At 49.4% G+C, this 18,731-nt stretch overlaps 1 protein-coding gene across 1 annotated transcript in view; it reads left to right on the forward strand.

The window, feature by feature from the left end:
* Window positions 1–4,826: 4,826 nt before the first annotated feature.
* FRMD4B (FERM domain containing 4B) overlaps window positions 4,827–18,731 on the forward strand; it is a 77,297-nt gene continuing 63,392 nt past the window's right edge. The window contains exon 1 of the mRNA XM_054280880.1: window positions 4,827–4,988. Within this exon, the coding sequence (XP_054136855.1) occupies window positions 4,827–4,988 (162 nt within the window). The remainder of the gene's footprint in view (window positions 4,989–18,731) is intronic.

Here is an 18,731-nt window from a genome sequence, read left to right on the forward strand (position 1 = left end):
CTTAGTTTCTGAGAGATCCCCAAATTAGTGCTATACAAAGGATTAAGTAGGTTAGTTAGAGGCACGTTGTGATCAATTCTTTTTGATAATCTCAAGGAACAAAACTGGTTTGCAAACACTTTTACCAGAAGTTGAATCTTCCATCAGAAGCTCTCGAGCAGGGCAGGCTGGATTACAGATTTATCCTGTGCACTGGTGCTGCTGCTTAAGCATCTTATGTACTGAGAGGTTAGAACATCAAAGAGAGGGTGCCCAGTGTCTGCATTTCACTTTATATTTAAATTGGTAATTAAGGGCCAGAGTGTAGCAAAACCGATTTTTGAAAAGTCACTTCATCTTTATTTGGGGTTAATTGCATTAATGCTCACAGCTTGACAGACTTGGTTCATGACAGGAATTTAAAAAATAAAGTTGTAGGGGATATGCAGCCTTCAGCATTGTCTGGAAGTCCTAATTCCCAAGTAATCCTGTTGTTCATGCTCATGAAACCGCCTACAAAACAGCACCTTTGAGCAGTGCTTAAGTTTATTTTTACAGGCAGTGCAATTGTGTGCTGCTGGCTTCTAACTTGAGCAAAATGGGAAGATTTTCATGCAGATTTGTACAGAAAGGAGAAGCATGTCTGGGTGAAGCAGGATGAAGTGGGGCTGCAGCTGGTTCCTGGTGGGAATTCAGAGGACAAGGAGGATTTTGGGTTCTAGCACAGATCTCAGTGATGCTTCTCATTGCCCTGGGTGGGCTCAGGGCTGGGCCCTTGGAGTGCAGGTAACAGCAAATGTCAATAGGGGTGCGTGCCATGAACCAGAATTGTCTCTCATAACTTTGTGAGGGCTCCTTGTGGGTTTATTTTTGTGTTCCCTGAACTTTACTGCTCTCCCTACAGAATGTTACAAATATTGGCTGCAATCAGGGGTAATCAATATGAGTGCAGAGTATGGATTAGAGCACGTTTGCAAGCTCTGGTCAGGACAGACATCTGTGAGCCTGCAGAATTAGACATTTTATGCATCTGCACAATAACTCACCTTTTTTTTGTGGAAGGTTCAGAGACTGAAAATGATCAAAGCTTTAATTTCATTTGCTGTCACCAGGGACTTTGTGTGTGTGTGTCCTTTCCTGTATGCCTAATCAAAAGTCCTGTCTAGGAGCAATACTGCATTGTAGATTTAAAAGCAGATTGATGCTCTTGTCCTCTGGCCTCACAGGCAGATTAATTCTTTATTCATCTTTATTCTGAACTTCATATGAGCAACTTTGAAAAGAGGAGCAGCAATTCAGTTAAGCCTGGTTCCATTAATTTTGGCATAGAAGATAACATGCAAGGAAGCCTGTGAATCCACTTGGGATCATCTTTTCCTATTATGTTGGTAGCAAACCTTTGTTCTTTTTATTACTCATTATTCTGGATCTGCAGTCAATAATGTGAGGAGATGCATGAGTCTGCCACACATCAAGTTTTCTGTTGCCTTTTCAAGTGACATTCTCCTTAGATCACTGTTGTGTGGGCTCATTCCTTATCAGCAATGAGTGCTGTGTTGTTCATATGAATGCACATCAAACACATCTGCAGTAGCTGTCTCCTGTGCTCCCCTGACAGTGGTACATGGATCTACAAAGACATTTTCTGAGAGCTCTCTCCCCCTCCTTCCCTTCACAGAATAGAAATCTGGATGGCACCGCCTTTGGAAGCCACCTGGGTATTTATCCTGCTGCCTTTCCCTTGCTGAATTTTGTTTTCTGTTCTGACTCTAAGGAGCCTGGGTATTATTTAGGAATTTCAAACTAACCCACATGCAGTCAGGTTCTTAGAGTGGAAGTCAATAAAAGACTCAGACTGATGTGAATGGATAATTCATCAGCTGCATATAACTCCACCCAAATTATCCTGAATTGCGTTTAGCTGCTCTTTGCATCACAAACTTCCTTTGCTTTTTATTTCTGTGTGTGTTTAACACTACCCAGGTTCAAGGGACAGTGCACTCCTGCTCTTGGGTCAGCTGGGAAGGTGAACTCCAGGTGGGACTTAATTCTTACTTATTTTATCACCTAGGGATGAAAAAATGGGTGACGTTTCTGATCATGAGACTGGACTTGAAGTCCATGTACCCTGAATGAGGGTGGAGAGAAGGTTCTTGCCTTGCTCCAGCAAACCCATGGAGCTGTAACTTTGCTGTAGGAGCATAAAGCCTGCACAAGGTGATGGGAAAAGCAGCTGGGGGCACTGAGGAGGGAAGGCCTGAGTACCTCTGGCTCTGCCCTCTGAGATGGAGCATCTGAGGCCATTGTTCAGGCTCACAGGAGCTTGTGAAGCATAAAAAAAATTGTGCAGAAATGTAATTTAAGTGTAAAGATACCATGGATCATAGAGCTATTCAAAAAAGCATGCGGAGAAACCCAAAACTAAAAAACCTAGCACAAATCTGCTGTGCTCTGTTGAAAGAGAAAATCATCATCCTTATTTTTCAATCCGGTTAGGTAATGAGGGGGAAAAGAGGCAAAACAAAAAGGCACTGAGGGCAGCAGGCACAGCGCAAAACCACGTAAACTTTTCCTAGTGGGTTGGTTGGATTTTCCTGGCACAGGACAGTTCCCTGCACTGTTTCTTTAGCTACAAAGGTCCTTTTCTTTTCTTTTAGAAATGGCACTTGAAAACTGAATCTTTTTTTTTATCTCTGTGTTTAAATTTGGATATGACTTGACCGCAGTGAACAGATGCCATTGGAGATTTTCCTGGCTGGTTCCTCTCCAGAGCAGTGTTCTGGGAGGGAATGGCCATTCCCTGCTGCTGGCTCAGGTTATTGGAGTCACCCCATGGGTGTTTGTCACCACTCCCTCCCAGTGGAAGAGGCAAACCTTTTCTGTTCAGTATCTGTGGATTGCTGTCAAAGTCCTCCAAACACAGTGGTGGGCAGCACAGGAGGAGGAGGATGATTTTTTTTTTTTTGTGGCTACAGGCTCTGAGTAATTCCAGGGGATAATAAAACCCATGGAGTGGGAATATGGATGCTGGATTTCAATGTAGAGCCCAAATCTTTGCTTATCTCTTGTTACAAGCAGCCATATCCTCCTCTGTTTGGGCTCACTTTGCAGCAGCTTCTTACCCATTTGAAATGTGGTCGTTGTTTTCCCCATATGAAAGCAAAGCTTGGGCTGACCAGAACCACCTGGCAGCAGCACAGCCAGGGGATATCAGCACCAAGAGCACCAGGGCTGCTTTTACTGTGTCCTGTATGAAAGGGAAGAGGGAGATCTTGGAGACACAGGTTCCCAGCCTGTCTCAAACAGGCAGGCATCTGCCTGCAGAATTACATCACCCAGCTGCCACGGCAGCGCTCACCGTGTGCGAGCTCCTGCAGTTGGGAGCAGGCTGATGAATAAGGGATGAAGGCGGGTTTGTGAATGCCTCACGAACTGTGCTGTGGGCACACAGGTGTGTTCCTCCCTGAGGGCATTCAGGACAGGCAGGCAGTGCCCTTGGGGGAGGTTTGGTGGGATTTAGCTCTCCCACCCCGCCTGTGTGCCGGCTGTTCCTGCCCCTTTCCATTCATTGCACTGCACAAGGGTTTGCTCTTACAGGTCAGCCTTGCTGATGATTTTAGCCAAAAATCCGCTCCTTTCATCGATTCTTCAACAAGGTGCTGGTGGTAGCACGCAGCTTCTGTCCCAAAAAGCTTAGAAAGTGTCAAATCCTTTGAGGAGGGGTTTAAAAAGATTAATCATCCTTTGTCTTCCACCTTCCCTTAGCTTGTAATAGGTAAAAGTGCTCAAATGGAATGTTTGGGAGCTTTAACACTTTAACCCCAGGAGGGCAGGGTGCTGTTTAATTTTAAACTGTCTTGAGGCAAGGCTGGAGTCTCTCGAGGATGATTATTGCAGTGTTTATTTGCTGCGGGCTGTTGTGAAGAGCTCGGCTACAATGCCCAGCTTTGTTTTTCTCCTGCAGCAAGTGCTCTGTTAATGGAGTTAGTTGAGGAGTAGAGTTTAATCATCTCTTCAGCACGTTTGGGGTGTTTTACCCATATGATGCAACAGCCGAGGGGGAAGTGTTGAACAGAGGGATGGCTCTGTGCTGTCAGAGCTGGAGGAGAAGTTGGTGCATCTGTTTTTCTGCGAGGCACTGGCACGAGTTGTGTTCAGAGCCAGCTTGGATGGGGCTCTGAGTAACCTGATCTAGTGGAATGTGTCCCTGCCCATAGTAGCAGGAGGTTTGGGACAATATGAACTTTAAGGTCTCTCCCAAGCTATTCTATTTCTGCAGGACCGATTCGCCACCCTCCCCTCCTACCCCTCCCTGCTTCCCTGCGCTTGCTGGTTTCCCGAAGTGCCTTTTTCAAGTGGGATTTCTGCTGTATAATTTGAGCACGGGCTCCGCCGCGGGAAGACGATGACAGCTTTGTTCCCTGTGTAGCGGATAATGAGGTGTTGGAGGCAGACAGCTCGGGATTCGCGTGTGCAGCGCCTGCCCAGCTCACCGGAGTGCGGCAGCGCTCCGCGCCCTCCTCTCCTCCCGCAGCATCCAAACGGGCTCCTTGTCGGGGCGTATGGCAAAAGGGTTAACATTTAATTAGACAACACAGTGCTAGCTAGCGGAGCTTAACGGAGCTTTATATAAGCTGCTGAGGACAAGGCTGCTGTGTGAGCTGCTGGTCGCGCCGAGCTACTGCAGCCGCTGGCTGGGCGTCAGGAGCCGGGGCATGCCTGGGAATCTGCCCAGGAAGCGCCGTGAAAGAGGAGTTTGTTCGAAGGCTCGACCCCGGCTCTGAGCGGCAGCATAAAGCCGGGCAGCAGCCTCATGCCAGGCGTGTGAGCGGCGCGGCGCCCGGCCCATGGCTCCGGTGCTGATGTGCGGCGTGGAGGATGTGCTGTTCAGCGGCGGCCGCCTGCTCTGGACCGTCACCGTGGCCGCGCTGCGCCGCTGCTACTCGGCCCGGCTGCGGGCGGCACGCCAGGCGCTGCGAGCCTGGTGCGGCCTCCGCGATGTCTACCAGGTAAAAATCAATATATAGCCAGCTCAGCGTCCCGGCTTTTCCCTGCAGCAGCATCCCGGCACCTGCCGCCGTGCGTGTTCTCTCTCCGATGGGCTGAGGATCAATGAGGCGGCGCTGGGAAGGTGCTCGGAGGGTCCCGAGCTGGCTCTGAGCTGGTCCCGGTGTTGCTCTGCAAGTGCTGGCGTTCGGGGGTTGGGGGCATGCGTTCTGTGCCAAGTGTGTTTTGTCAGTCAATCCACAGGTGTGTTGGCCAGCTGCCCCCCTTATAACAGCCCCTGGGAGCCCCTCTTGCTGCTGTCGCCATCCGTGCCCTCGGGATTTTGGGGCAGAGCTCTGGGAGTTCCTCTCTGCCTGTGCCCTCTCCCATGGGAGAGCCTGGCTGTGGCTTTTCTTGCTGTGTTTGTGTCACTGAATAGCGGCAGCTTGTAACGTGATAGTTCTGTGCATGGCAGAGGGATTGCTGCTCGGGAGGGGTGCAGTGGGTCCTGGAACAGAGGGATTGCTGCCCGGGAGGGGTGCAGTGGGTCCTGGAACAGAGGGATTGCTGCTCGGGAGGGATGCAGTGGGTCCTGGAACAGAGGGATTGCTGCTCGGGAGGGGTGCAGTGGGTCCTGGAACAGAGGGATTGCTGCTCGGGAGGGGTGCAGTGGGTCCTGGAACAGAGGGATTGCTGCCCGGGAGGGGTGCAGTGGGTCCTGGAACAGAGGGATTGCTGCTTGGGAAGATGCAGTGGGTCCTGGAGTGGCAACTGGGGGGCTCCCCTTAAGCACAGCCCTGTTCTTGCAGTCACTGTGGTGTCCAGTTGCAGTGAGGGTGGTGTCACACTCTCGAGTCTGTTTTTGCAGGCATTATTTATTTCTGTGTCTGTATTTCTGTCTCACATGTGAACTTGCGCTGCCTGCTCTCAGTCTCGCTGTGTGTTTGCTACACCGGGGTGAATGTTTCAGAGCAGCTTCTCCCCTCTCCCGGGTGTGTTGCAATACAGAGAGTGGCACAGCTCGTAGCAAACAGCTCTCCAGAGCCACCGGGATGCAACTTCCACGGGAAAGTCCTCATGCTAAGAGGACATCTGTGCCTGTTTAATCCTAAGGTGATCTGCTGGTATTTAGCTTTAGGGAGGGCTCAGGAGTGGGAGAGCAGCTTTGCAGTGGTGAATGTACCAGTGCTTGGATGTACCTTGGGCAGATCGTGTGTGGAAACACTGTGGGGTGTGTCTGACACAGGTGTCACTGTGGATATGGATCCTTATATGGATCATGACTAGTTAGGGAATGCAGGAGTAAAGGTGTCATTGCTCGTCCTTTACCCACCTTTACTGACCTGTAGGGATGTGGTGGGATGCAGCCCTGACCCTCTTCCTCCTCTCTAGCTGCACCTGTGCTGTGTGGGTGTTATTTTCAGGGTCCATTCACATACAGAGCATGCAGTTTAGACTGCCTTCCCTCCCCACTGCATCCCCATGGAGGTAAAACCCCATCCCTCCAGGGCTGGAATAAGGACTCAGTGAGGACCAGCTCGGACAACAGCTGTATTCAGCCTCTTCCTCGTACTCTGATGGCTGGCTTGAGGTGAAAAGAGATTTTTTCCATACACAGTGTAGCTGTATCTCTGCCCAAACTTACTGTGTCCTAGAGGCTGCTTTGTCTTGTCTTTTCTTTATGAAAAGCATCATGTGCCAGTGTCTGAAAGTGGGGATGTGAAAACGGGTGAAAAGAGGAGATTGGGGATATGAAAATGGGTGAAAAGAGGAGATTGATTCTTCTCTCAACCTTGAGCCAGGGAAGTGGACAGGGAGTGCCCTTCCCCTCTGTCCACAGCTTGTCCTGCTGGGGACAGGCAGGGACCTGTTGCTCCTCACCTGCTGCTCTGAGAGCCCTCTCTGGGAGGTGAAACCTGGCAGGAGCAAAGCAACTCTCACATTTTAACATCAGGAATTTGCCAGTGGCAATTTGGGGTGTATTAAAGTGAGATGGCTGAAGGAATGCCCTGCAGCCCTTCCTTGCTGGGTTGTGTAACACTTTGCTTTTTGTGCTGGTCTTGGCTCTGAGCTGCTCAAGCCTCTGGCTGAGTCCAGCGAGTGCAGGACTGAGCACACAGTGCTAAAGGTCACCCAACTGCTCAGATATCAGAGCCTTGCAGGAATCACATTGGTTTTCTTAATTTTTTAAGCACTTCAAGCTATGGAAACAGCTAGAGGCAGTGGCTGGGTGACCCCTGCATACAGGAAGGCACTCTGAGCCACCCTGGGTTGCATTTCTTCACCTCAGGCTCAGTGGAACAACAGCAGCAGTGCAGAGCACTCCATGGGGCTGTTTCTCTAAGGAAGTGGATGTTGCAGTGTCTGTGGGACAGGGCTCTAATCTTGGGTGTGAGATTTTGTGTCGCATCATTATCACAGCTCCTGCATTTTCTTGAGCAAATTGTTTTCCTCTGTTTCCCTGTTCTTTGTGGAAAGGGTATAGCAGCACTCCTGCCTGCCAGGGATGCTGTTTGTCCTCTCAGATTTTTTTCCCCAGAAGTCCTGTAGTCATTGCAGCACCATGAAAACACCTTTTTGCTCTGTGTTCTTATTAAAATTAACTCCTGGACAGGTGCTTAACATTTCCCACCTTGGCTTCATGGAGAACACTCACATTTGTGTGGCCCCTTTGCATTCATATTCCAGATGTGAAAAATGCCATGGGTTTTTGTGGTTAAACATGGCTTTTTCCCTCTCTGAGGGTTCTCTGGACTGTGCATGATGTGACAGACCAGGACACCAGGCAGAACTCAGTGCACTGAGCTGCATGCAAGGGATGGCCAGGGTGAGGTGAGGTGACAGGCACTTGTGCTGCTGATCAGCCCTGGAAGCCTCAGTTTGCTTGATCAGTATTTGGGGATCACATTTTGTGGGCCAGTGGCTGTTTTTGTGTGAGTTGGATGCTGCCAGTAAGTCTCTATTTCATCACCGGTACATTTTTGTGGAGAAAGGAAAGCAAACAGGATTCCTTCTCCTTGGGGTGCTGTGTGTATTGTGGTGAGGGGGATTTTTTGTCTTTTTAAAATACAAAATATTTAGTAGCCTGGTGGGAGAGCTGAGCTCGAGCTGCAGCACAGAGAAGCCCCAAACACCTCTGTGTGTCTGAGCAGGGTCCCAGCTGTGTTTGGGAGCTGGCAGGTGCAGAGGTGGTCACGGGGCAGGCTCCAATCCTCTCTGCCAGCATAAAGCCCTTACCTGCCTTAGCAGCTTTAAGCACAACTAAAACCCACCCCAGCAAGCACAAACCAGCCTTTGTCAGTCACCTTCTCCTTGGCCTTTGTGTTTCTGGCATGTGGATGTGGGAAACCTTGTGCAAGGTTTCACCTGTTGTCTCACCTGGGCACAGCGACTTCACCCCAGCCCAGGCACTTCCCCAGGCTGATCCTGGCTCCAGGATGCTGCCCATCATCTGTCAGAAGGGATGTCCTGCTTGCCCAGAGCCCCTTCATCTGGAGGAGGCTGTGAGCCAAAGCACTGCTGGGGTTTCCCATTTCACTCTGAAATAACCCCAAACCCCCAGGAGGGGAGAGGCTGCACAGTGTGAGCGTTGATTCTCTGAGCCCTTGGGTTGTGTGCCAGGGAACATTGTCTTGTCCATGGCAGGGAGCATTTAAAGCCTGCCCTAGAAATAACAGATTTGCAGAGACAGCTGATGGAAAAGCTGGCACAGGTTGTTTTTCTAACAGCCCCAAGTCAGTGTGAATTATTTGGGCTGTTAGGGAGAATTCCTGGAGGAGAATTTGGCATAGAAACCTTTACTGAAGGGTTCCCATTTCCTACCAGAGAAAGGACTGAGGGCTGTATTTTGTTGTGGAGCTCTGGCACATAGTGCTGTGGCTTTTGGGGGTCTTCCCAGAGCCCCTCCTGATGCCTGAGATGGGACAACATGGCATTTATGGGTGTCGTGATGCTATTCCCAGAGAAAGCTTTCTGCAGGACCCTCCATGTGCTGGGTTTATAGGCCACCTGTCTTAGATTTAATTATAGGGCAGTAAAACAAAGTGAAATTTTTATATAAATGAGGTTAATAAGCAGCTGCAAGGCCAAAGACTTCCAGAATCAACATTTATCCCGTGTTTAGTTACCTGCATTACCACTGGCCTGGTTTTCATTGGGGTACTGACACAAAGTTTTCCTCTGAGATATCAATGCCAGTTGCCACCAGTGCATCCCACAGCACAGGGATTCCTCAGTGTGGTTAAGCAGGAATGGGACATGGCATCAAAGTCTATTAATGATGCAGCCAACTCTTAAAAATTAAAAACTGGTCAAGTGAATGGTTTAGGGTCAAGGTTGAATGTGTGTCAGTCAGTCTGCTCCATGCAAAGTGGTAAAAAAATTGGGAAAACTGTTCCCAAACTCCCTGCAGAATACAATGGCAGGTTGAGATTGATCTGCTGGGTCTGCAGCCAGATATGGGAGCATCTCTGTGATGAAGCAGTTTAGGAGTAACTGAAATTACCAATTGCACAGTAATTAGCTGATAAATTATGGCATAACAGTGTAAACTTTTCACATGGGTCTTTTGGACAAAGTGCTTTTTAACCTCTGAAAGGTCATTTCCTCTGCATGAAGTGAAAAATGTTGCTGATGAAGCACAAGAAATCAGCTTTGTCCGTGTGTCTGGCCCCTGGTACCTGGGGTGGGAGAGGAAGTGGCTGCCTTGTGTTTCCTCCAGCGCTAACGTAGTTGGTTTGGATAGTGAGCGCCATGCTTCCTCTGCTGCCACACCTTGACTTTCCACTATGAAAAGTGCTGACAACAAACTGAGGTGCCTTTTTTCCTTCCTCTTTTCACAATGATGAAAAGCAGTGCTGGAGTGGCGAGGGAGAGCACAGAGGTGGGGCTGGACTTGGTTCCACACCACACAGACCCCAGAGTGATGCTCAGCAGGAGCATCTCAAGGTGTTCTTACAGGTCAGGGCTTTTCAAAGGGAGCTTGGAAACCCTTTTAGAGGACACTGAGTATGTGCTTGTGTTCCTTCAAAGATTTCAGCTTTTGCACTGGGGATTACTGGTTACCCTGGGAAAGCTTTGCTCTGGCTGCTTTCATCCATTCAGCTGTTTTTCTTTTGGAAGGGGTCTGGTCTAATGCAGTGGTGCTGCTCCTGTGTCACCTGCTGAAACTCCATCATGTCCAAAGGTGTCCCCATGGCTGGGACCTTGGGGCACTGCCTCCTGACAGCTTAGAGTTAAACTTGGCTCTGCACACTCCCAACAGCAGCTTTCCAGAGCTCTGCCAGATCCATTTCCATCTGAGCTCATGATACAGCGTTTTCTGTTCGAGAGAGCTGATTCAAACAAAAATATCATTTCTTTTTTATGGCTTCTCCCTCTTCCCTTGCTGACAAACTTCACAACCAGACTGCGAACTCCATCTCATTTCCTTTGGGGTGTGATGGTGCCAGTTTCAAACAGTGCCTTCCATTCACACACCACTTGGGCCTGTGTAAATATTTTCCCCCTGGACGTGACGCAGCTCGCAGAGAACGTTGGATTTCGAATGTCGCTGGCGCCGCTTCCCAGAGGCAGCAAGTCCTGCACAAAGGTGTCCCTGTATGGGCTTGCCTGGATAAATCTCCATTCTGGCCCTTGCAGAGAAGCTGGCCAGCTTGCTCTGACTGGACACAAACTGTATGGAAAGGTAAATTTTAAAGTATTCCAGGCACGTGCTGGTTTTTCCAAGCTTCATTTTCATCCTCCTGTGCGGTTGTGTCTCTGTCACCCCTTTAGCTGGCAGCACTTTGTGATCTTGGATGGACTGTCCATGTGCTTAAAATAACACTGTGCTATCTTTGTCCCCTCATTTTCTGAAAATCAGGCCACCCCTTGTACAGTCTGCATTGCTCTTAAAACCTCTGAGTCATAATTAGTGATTAGTGATTCTACTAATCTTCTGTGCAGATGGAGGCCAGTTCATTCTCAGAGACTGCAAAGAGGATAAAGCTATCAGTGCTGGAATATATTAGCTTAAATACCCTCCCACACACAAGTACACATGTACACTTTTCCCCACTAATTCATCTGTCATTCATTTAAACATGCAGCAGGGCTGTGTTGGGGAAGGAGATGGGGAGAACAAGTGTCACCAAAAAGCTGAGAAAAGTTTGAACGTGTTGGATTTAGCCATTACAAGTCATCTTTGACAGTCCAAGCAATGCTAGGATTACGACTGTGATGTTTCTGTTTGGGACTGCTGATGCTGTGCTGCTTCCTGAGCATCCTGGCTCCACCTTTGCTTGGCCCAGTGGTTTCTGGACAGCGGGTGTGAGCTTTTGAGCAGGCTGGTGTTTGTTAAGCCATAGTGAAAGTGGCAGTAATTCCTCTCTTGTATCAAGCTCAGTGCATCTGCTCACCTTGCTGAGGGGGCTGGGGGTGCTGCATTCCCTGTAGGGTCACCCTACACTGAAGGGTTGTGGCACTGCTGTCCCCAAACACAGCCCATTCATGCCTCAGAATTGCAGAGTTTCCCTGTGCTCAACTCCCAACAGCTTCCTACCTCTTACGGGTGTGCTGTAATTCTTTTAAACTCTAATTTTTCTCAGTTAAAATAAGTTCTCTGTGCAGCTGAATTATGCAGCCCTGCTCTGTGTTTGTTTGGAAGGCACGGATCCTCCCAGGAGCTCTGCTCTCCCTCCTCCAGCTATTCCTGTCATTGTGGTTATCCCAGCAGGGCAGGAGCTGGCACCACCCAGGTAACCTTCACATCATGTCTCTAAGGAAACATGACTCACTGTCTATTTTCCATCTTATTTTTGGGGCTTTGGAGTCTGTTTTGGAGACAGATGCAAGCTGGTTGCTCTGAAATCCCTTCCCAAAACTGTCTCTAAGGTTGCTGGTGCAGTCTGGACCAGCTGGCTGGACCTGACCTGGCACCCTCATGCCTGATGTGGGGCCAGCTTATGGTTTTTTCATGAAACCTGTGATATTGAGCACAGAGTAGAAAGCTTTTGTAGTCTCATGACTGTGAGAACGTTGGCTTTTACAAAGCAACTTTGGGAAAAAAGACAGCTCTTTTGTCTGCAGCTATTGAAGGGGTGGATATTTGATCAAAGCTGGTTCTTCTGAATTAAACAAGGAGTGAGACACCTCTGGCACCTCATTGCATGCTGGTGTCTGGGGTAGCTGCCCCTGGAGGTGTCTGGATTGATGTTATTTAGGGAGAATGAGCGAGAATGCTCTCCTAGCATTGTTGGAAAGGCTCTGTCCCTACACAGCTTCATGGAATCTGTTCTTGGCCTCAAACACTGGGCACAGAGCCTCCTGTTTGGGGCACTTCAGCTTGGCCCAAGGGGCTTTAGGACCTCTGAGAAGAGGGAGCCACATCTGCGGTGTTGCTGTCCAAAGTTTGACCAGTTTTCATTTTGGGAAAAGCAAGGTAGTTTGTTCCAGGTGTTGAACTTTAATAGAAAAAAAAAAAAAAAATAGATCCCTGCATTTTTGAAAGTGGGCTAGGAGAGTCTTCATAGTTTGTCCTCTGACTGCTCAGTTGAGAGCATAAATAACTGAATAAGAGCATTCAGATTTTTGAAGTAACTGCATGTGTAAATGTGAGACACTAAATTGTGCCTCTTGTGTACCTGCCTGAAGGTCAGCTTGGAACTCTGCAAGGTGCAGCTTCCTGGATTTGGGTGCACAGCTCTTTGTTGTTCTGTTTTTCCCATTTTCAGTGAAAGCAGTGTCAGCTATTTGAGTTTCCTTTGAGGAGAGCTGTTTTAGTGCCTGTGTGACACCTGTGCTGTGCCTGACACAGTTGCACAGTTTGTGCAGCTTGGTGGGTTGATGTGCCAGTGGGGAAGGAGTCAGGGGATCAAAGCAGAGCTCAGTGTTTGGCACACAGAGAACAGCAGGCAGGTGATTTATTCCTCTGCCAGCAGCCAAGTGCACTCCTGGGGAGCAGGAGCAGGTTCACAGTGATGGCCAAGGTTGTGACAAGGCCATCACAGCCATGATGTCCGTGCTCTCGGTTGGACATGAGAGCATGTTGCTCTCAGTTCCCTCCCCAGAGTGCAGCCCCCAGGTCAGAGCAGCAGAGCTGTGCTTTGGGGGGCAGTTTGGGCAGCCCAGTGCAATGCTGTGCCTGGGGGTGTCTGATGCAGGCAGGGACAGTGCAGGTATGCATTGATGTATGGGGTGAGGGTGCCTGTGCTGAGCAGAAAGCTCTGGTTGTCTCTGTATCCCTTCAGATGCTGCCACAGGGCTCAGCCTTGCTCCAAGGGGTTCAGACTGGGGCTGGCTTGAAGTTTTAGTGCCAAGTTTTTACACGAAGGTCCCTCCTGACCCCGGATAGGAGTGTGTGGGGTGGAGGAGCTGGAGGGGTGATGACAATTCCCAACAAGCACAGAGCTGCCAGCATGGGGCACTCTGTGACACAGGGACCATGATCCCACACCGAGGTGTCTCCCTGCCCCAGGACTGGCACCTGTGCTGTGCCTTTGGTCAGTAATGCTTGTTCATGCAGTTTTGTTTTATAAGAAAGGGGTTAATATCACAGACAGGAAAAAAAAAAAAAAAAAAAACACCAAAAACAGCCAGCCCACAATTGTAATGCTTTCCCATTTTTAACAATCCCATTTCAACCCCTTGTGTCTCCCCTGACTCACTCTGGAAGGGCTTTTGTTTCTGAGTATAATCAAAGCACAAACACTAAGGTCACTTCCTTCAGACTGTATGGCAACGGAAGGAGTCGGGATCGTGTCTCCCTTCTGCCCCAGCTCACATGCACAGAAAACATGAAGGCTTAGTGCATGCATGCATGCTGTGGATACTCCTTGGGTTTCTCCAGCCCATTTAAACCAGCAGGCTGTGCAATGTGGAGGTAAGAGGCTGTATTTTAATTTGTGATGCTTAGCAGTGACAGATAACGTTATTTAGTGCTCCTGCAGTGTGTCCCGAGTTAAACATCGTGCAGAGCTCGGAGCTGGGAGCCCCAGAGAGCCAGGAAGCAGCACAGAGCAGAGAAAGTTCGGGGTGGGGTGGGTTGAAACCTTTCTGCTTGCTCTTCTCTTTGCCTTGGAGGATCAGTCCATAAAATTTTCTTTACGTCTTTTGCACTCCTTTGAGGAGATAAGGGGCTGTTTGTTTATCCCAGCATTTACAGCTGCTTTTTCCTGCCTTTGTTGGAAATGCTGCCTTGGCTCCTTCAGCTAAATCCAAGCTGGTTTCTGCTAACTTTGCTGCAGCTAGAGCAAAGATCTCTAACTTCTGGTTAGAGAGAAACCTCTTTGCAGAGATTACCCTTATGGGCTGCCCTGAGATATGATTTAACCCGAACAAAGCACAGATTCATGAGAAAAGGCGGTCGGTGCCTGGTACAGTAACTCCTTTCAGCATTCAACTGTTAAATATCTCCTCATGAGGTCCCCTCCTCTCTCACCCCCTGAAAAACCCCTGGGAAGAGCGGCCTGGAGATGCAGCAGTGCACACAGAGCTGGGATAACGGCTGCTGAGAAGGAGCCTTTGATCCAAGGCACTTGTTTTGCTTTAAAAGTGAAACGTGGAACCATCTGGATCAGCCCCCTGAGCGCCTGGCAAGCTGCTGGCACTGGCAGTGTTGGCTCCTTGCCTCCACAGAAACGCTGCTCGCTGCCTGCTCCAGCCCTTACCCGCTACTGTGGCCTCTCTTGCTTTAATTATTTGCTCTCTGCAATTTTTTTAAAGATTTGCAGATTTAAAGGACTTGTGCTTTAGCCTTCTTTTTAAATTGTTTTTCATCTCCTCCTTACCTGACGTCAGTCCAAGGCTGGCATCTGGGTTCCTGAGGGGCTGTTGCCAAGCATGAGTGGCTGGAAAAGTCCAAGGGGAAAATGCTGGATGCAGGGACCTGGATGGGACAGGAGAAGAGGAGATTCCAGATGACTTTGGAGGATGAGATGCTGCCTGGAGGGGATGGTAGATATTTGGTTAGGGCTTGCTCTGCATGTGTCTCCTGCTTTGGGAGCCTTCCCTCAAAAACCCAACTCAGGGGTGAGCCAGGGAGCATCCTGTGAAAAGCCATCAGAAATGGGGACAGCTTCAGGGCTGGGGAGAGGCAAAAAGGCATCAAGGGCAGGGTGTGAGTCTCCAGGGATGTGAAGCTACTCTTCTCTAAGGGTATTTTTTCATGTTCTGTAACTATTCCTGTAACAGGCAAAGCCGAGTTTGTTCCAGTGGGTCAGGGATGGCTTCTGGGGTGAGGTAAAACTCAGGAGTTACCAGAAGCTCTGCACAGAATAAACCCTGAGATTCCTGTTGTGGAGACTTAAGCAAAGAAGCTGGAGCTTAACTGCCTTGTGTCCTGGCTGAGGAGCAGAGGTCAGGACAGGGCACAGGAGGGCAGGTGGCCCCTCCTGCCCTCTGTGGGCGCTGCTCATTCAGGGATGGAGGATGCTGCTCACTCATGGGCAGCCCCTGCCTTTGTTGTGTCAGGTAGCAGCAGGAAAGCACTCTGATCCCACAGGAGACCTTTTTCCCCTGAATTCCCAGGAGATTGCACTGGAACAAAGCACCCCAGAGGGCTGTGTGCAGTAATGAGCTGCCTGCAGTGTCCCAGCACTGCTGGTGATAAGTTTGTCTCCAGCAGACACCAATTTACTGCCTGTGTGCTGCCAAGGAAAGCAGATGTTGGATTTCATTGACTTGAGATTTCTACTGATTGTTCCCTATTAATTTTCCAGATAGTTTTTTAATAGCATTACTGTTACAACTAATACAAGAACAGCTGCCTATTCTTTTCTCGCTGTTGTTTTAAATACACTGCAGAGTGGCAGGAATGGTCCATCAGCACCTCTGGAATGACACGACCTGTTCAGTTTTCAGCTTGAGACACCTTTAAAGAGAATGCTCCTGCAGTAAAGGTGCTGATCCTTCAGAGGATAGCAAACCTCTCCCCTCTGTCAGAGGGACTCAGCATCTGTGATAACACTGCCAGGGAGATCCTGTGGCCTTGGGCAGTGCCAGGAGAGGTGAAATGCTGCCTGGGTGCTGCAGAGCCAGACTTTAGCAGCAGTTCTTCCCTCTGCCTCCTGCACTTGAGTGCTTTCATCCTGTGCTGGTGCACAGTGAGCAGCCCCTGCACCCCCATGGGATGGAGCAAAAGCAAGAACAGGAAAAAGCCATCAGGAAAGGCAGCCACACTGCAGGGTTTCCTCATGGGGAGGAGAGGAGTGAGTTTTTTACACTGCACACTCCTGGTTGGGAGCAAAAGCTGCAATTCTGCTGTTTATGTTTTGCTCTTGGCAAAGGGCTTCAACTCCTGGCTGGGTTGCTCGATTTATTATTTTGAGTAAGATTGAATTAGTTGGTTTCCTGGATTTTAATTTATTGCTGTTCTTTGGTTTTGTTCAGTTTTTGGGGGTCTTATTACAGCATACTCATGAGATTTAGAGCCCCATGACCTGCTCTGGTGAGTGGGATCTTTCTGATAACCCCAAGAGGCCGTGCCTGTCATCTTGTGCAAGCCATCAATGCAGTGAATCAGAGTCCCTTAGATCTGCCATCCCCTGCAATGAGGAATAATAGAATAAACGGGGAAAGGAGGGTTGCATGGAAAGTCTGTTGGCTCGTGGCCCTGCAGAGCCCCAGTCCTGCAGTGAGGGAGAGCACTCGGGCTGTTCCTGTGCCAGACTTTTCACTGGCTCAGCTGGTGGGGCTTACATGAAAGTCACTTGATGCTCTGCAGGAGCCAGTTTTTTCATCCTATCTCCAGCTCTCATGGCTATTTTAGGAAGGTGCCATGCAACCCAGGCAGCCTCTCTGTTCCAGGCACTGCTTTATCTCCAGCTCATTGCCAAACTGCAGCACAGCCAACATTTCCATGTACAGCATCATCAAAGGGGCTCCAAAGTGCAAAGCTTGCACTTTTCTCCAGCCTGTCTCATCTTAAAACATTTCTGTGCCTGTCATTCAGTTATAAGTGTCTGTCCCTGCCTGGCTGGTGCTGGGAAAGAGAATGTCCTGAGGCCTGGGAATGGCTCTGCACAGTCCCTGAGTGCTGTGGGTAAACATCTGATGGGTGTGCAGAGCCCAGGTGGCCTCTGGGGCCCTTGGGAGGGATGGAGGTGGCACCTGGAGTCACCTGGTTGGTCCCACAGGAGCGTTTGCCAGAGCACAGAGGATGAAAGATGCAGCCAGCCACTGTGCAGCATCACTGGCTATTGAGCATTAGGCAGATAGTGGCTTCTGTTAAAGGTTAATGGTGAGATAACAAATGATTTAAGGCAAAACCCTGACCCTACTAAAATTAATGGCAAGATTAATTGACTACACTGGAGACAGGACTTGAGCCAAAGGCTTCTTTATGACTTGGAGATTAGGAAGGAGAGGCAGTATGTCTGGAGACATGGTCTGCCCCCATAAAGCCGGTGGGAGCTCTGCCCCTGCCCTGGAAGGGATCACTGCAGGTTTGTTGTGTCTGTGTGAGCCAGACTGTGGTGTTGTGGCTGCCACACTGACTGGTGGGAGCAGAGACTGGGGAAACTGGAGTTGGGGAACCAGAGCTGCCCCACTGGGCTCTGCAGGAGCTGTCAGTGAGTCCAGAGGGGCTCTGCTCTGATCTGAGGCTGCTGGAGAGGCACAGTAGGGTCTGATGTGCCAGTGGCTTGGGGCAGTGCTTCCCTCCCTCACATCTTCACTCGTGGCAGAGTGGAGCATTTCCAATCCTCATCCATCAGTTCCACCTCCCACCATGGGACACTGAGTGGTGGCACCCACACTGGTCAGGGCAGACAGGCTCCCCAGAATGTGCATCAGGGTGTTTTGGAGATCTGTGCAGATTGATTAAAAAGCTTCCACCGCAATGCTGGTATGGCCCCAAAGTTCTGTCTGTTATTTTCCTGCTTGTTCCTTCCAGCTCTGAGTGACTCCGAGTGCTGGAACACGATGAAGCTCTGCTCTCCCCGCAGACACACCAGGAAACTCTGAGGTCATTCCAGCCATTATAACTTTTTCCCTCTTCCCCCCAGCTGCAGGCAGGCCCCTTCCTTCCAGAAGGACAGGCAAAGGCTTTTTATTTTCCTCAGATGTGCCTGGCTGGGGCAGCTCCTTATGGCAAGATATTCTTTCGTGTGATTTCACGAAAGATTTCATTTTGATCAGGCTGTGCACATTCAGGGCCAGACATCAGCTGGCCGGTTGTACCAAAGTCAATGAAACAGTGCTGATCTGAGGAGTTGATCCTAAATGCCTTCAGAACCAAAGGAAAAACCCACCTCAATGCCAATGAAAACCTGGAGTGTGGGGGCTTCAGCATTAAGCTTTGATATCTCTTACAGGTTTATGAATTACAGAAGAGAAGTTTGGATTAAAAACCAAGAACCTTTACAAGAAATTACTGGTGATGCTTTAATGGGTGGTAAAGTGCAGCTCAGGCAGGGATTTGGACATGGAATCCTTTAAAGATCCAGCTGGTGCTGTAGGCTTGTGCACCTGGAAAGCAGAGGTGCTGCCTCTCTGCCGCTCTCAAAAGCAGGATGGAAGCATTTTGGGATGCCCTTTGTGAAGTCACTGTGCAAAGGGACAGCATCACCTTCTGAGAGAGGGAATTCTGCTTTTTGTTATCTGTATTATTTTCTCCAGTGCTCTGACTGCCTGAGACGCTGTGCTGTGCCTGTTTCAGGAATAAATGAGCCAGTTTTTATAATCTATGTACTAATGATGTGCCACAGTCCAATTCCTCACTTTTCCAACTGCAGGTTTAAGGCTGTGTGCTGGCCATTTATGTAGTGATAATGGTTCCCCTTTCTCTC

The sequence above is a fragment of the Melozone crissalis genome, unplaced genomic scaffold (assembly GCF_028551555.1).
Source record: "Melozone crissalis strain CALT ecotype California unplaced genomic scaffold, PUWL_Pcris_2 ptg000029l_1, whole genome shotgun sequence".
Classification (NCBI taxonomy): domain Eukaryota; kingdom Metazoa; phylum Chordata; class Aves; order Passeriformes; family Passerellidae; genus Melozone; species Melozone crissalis.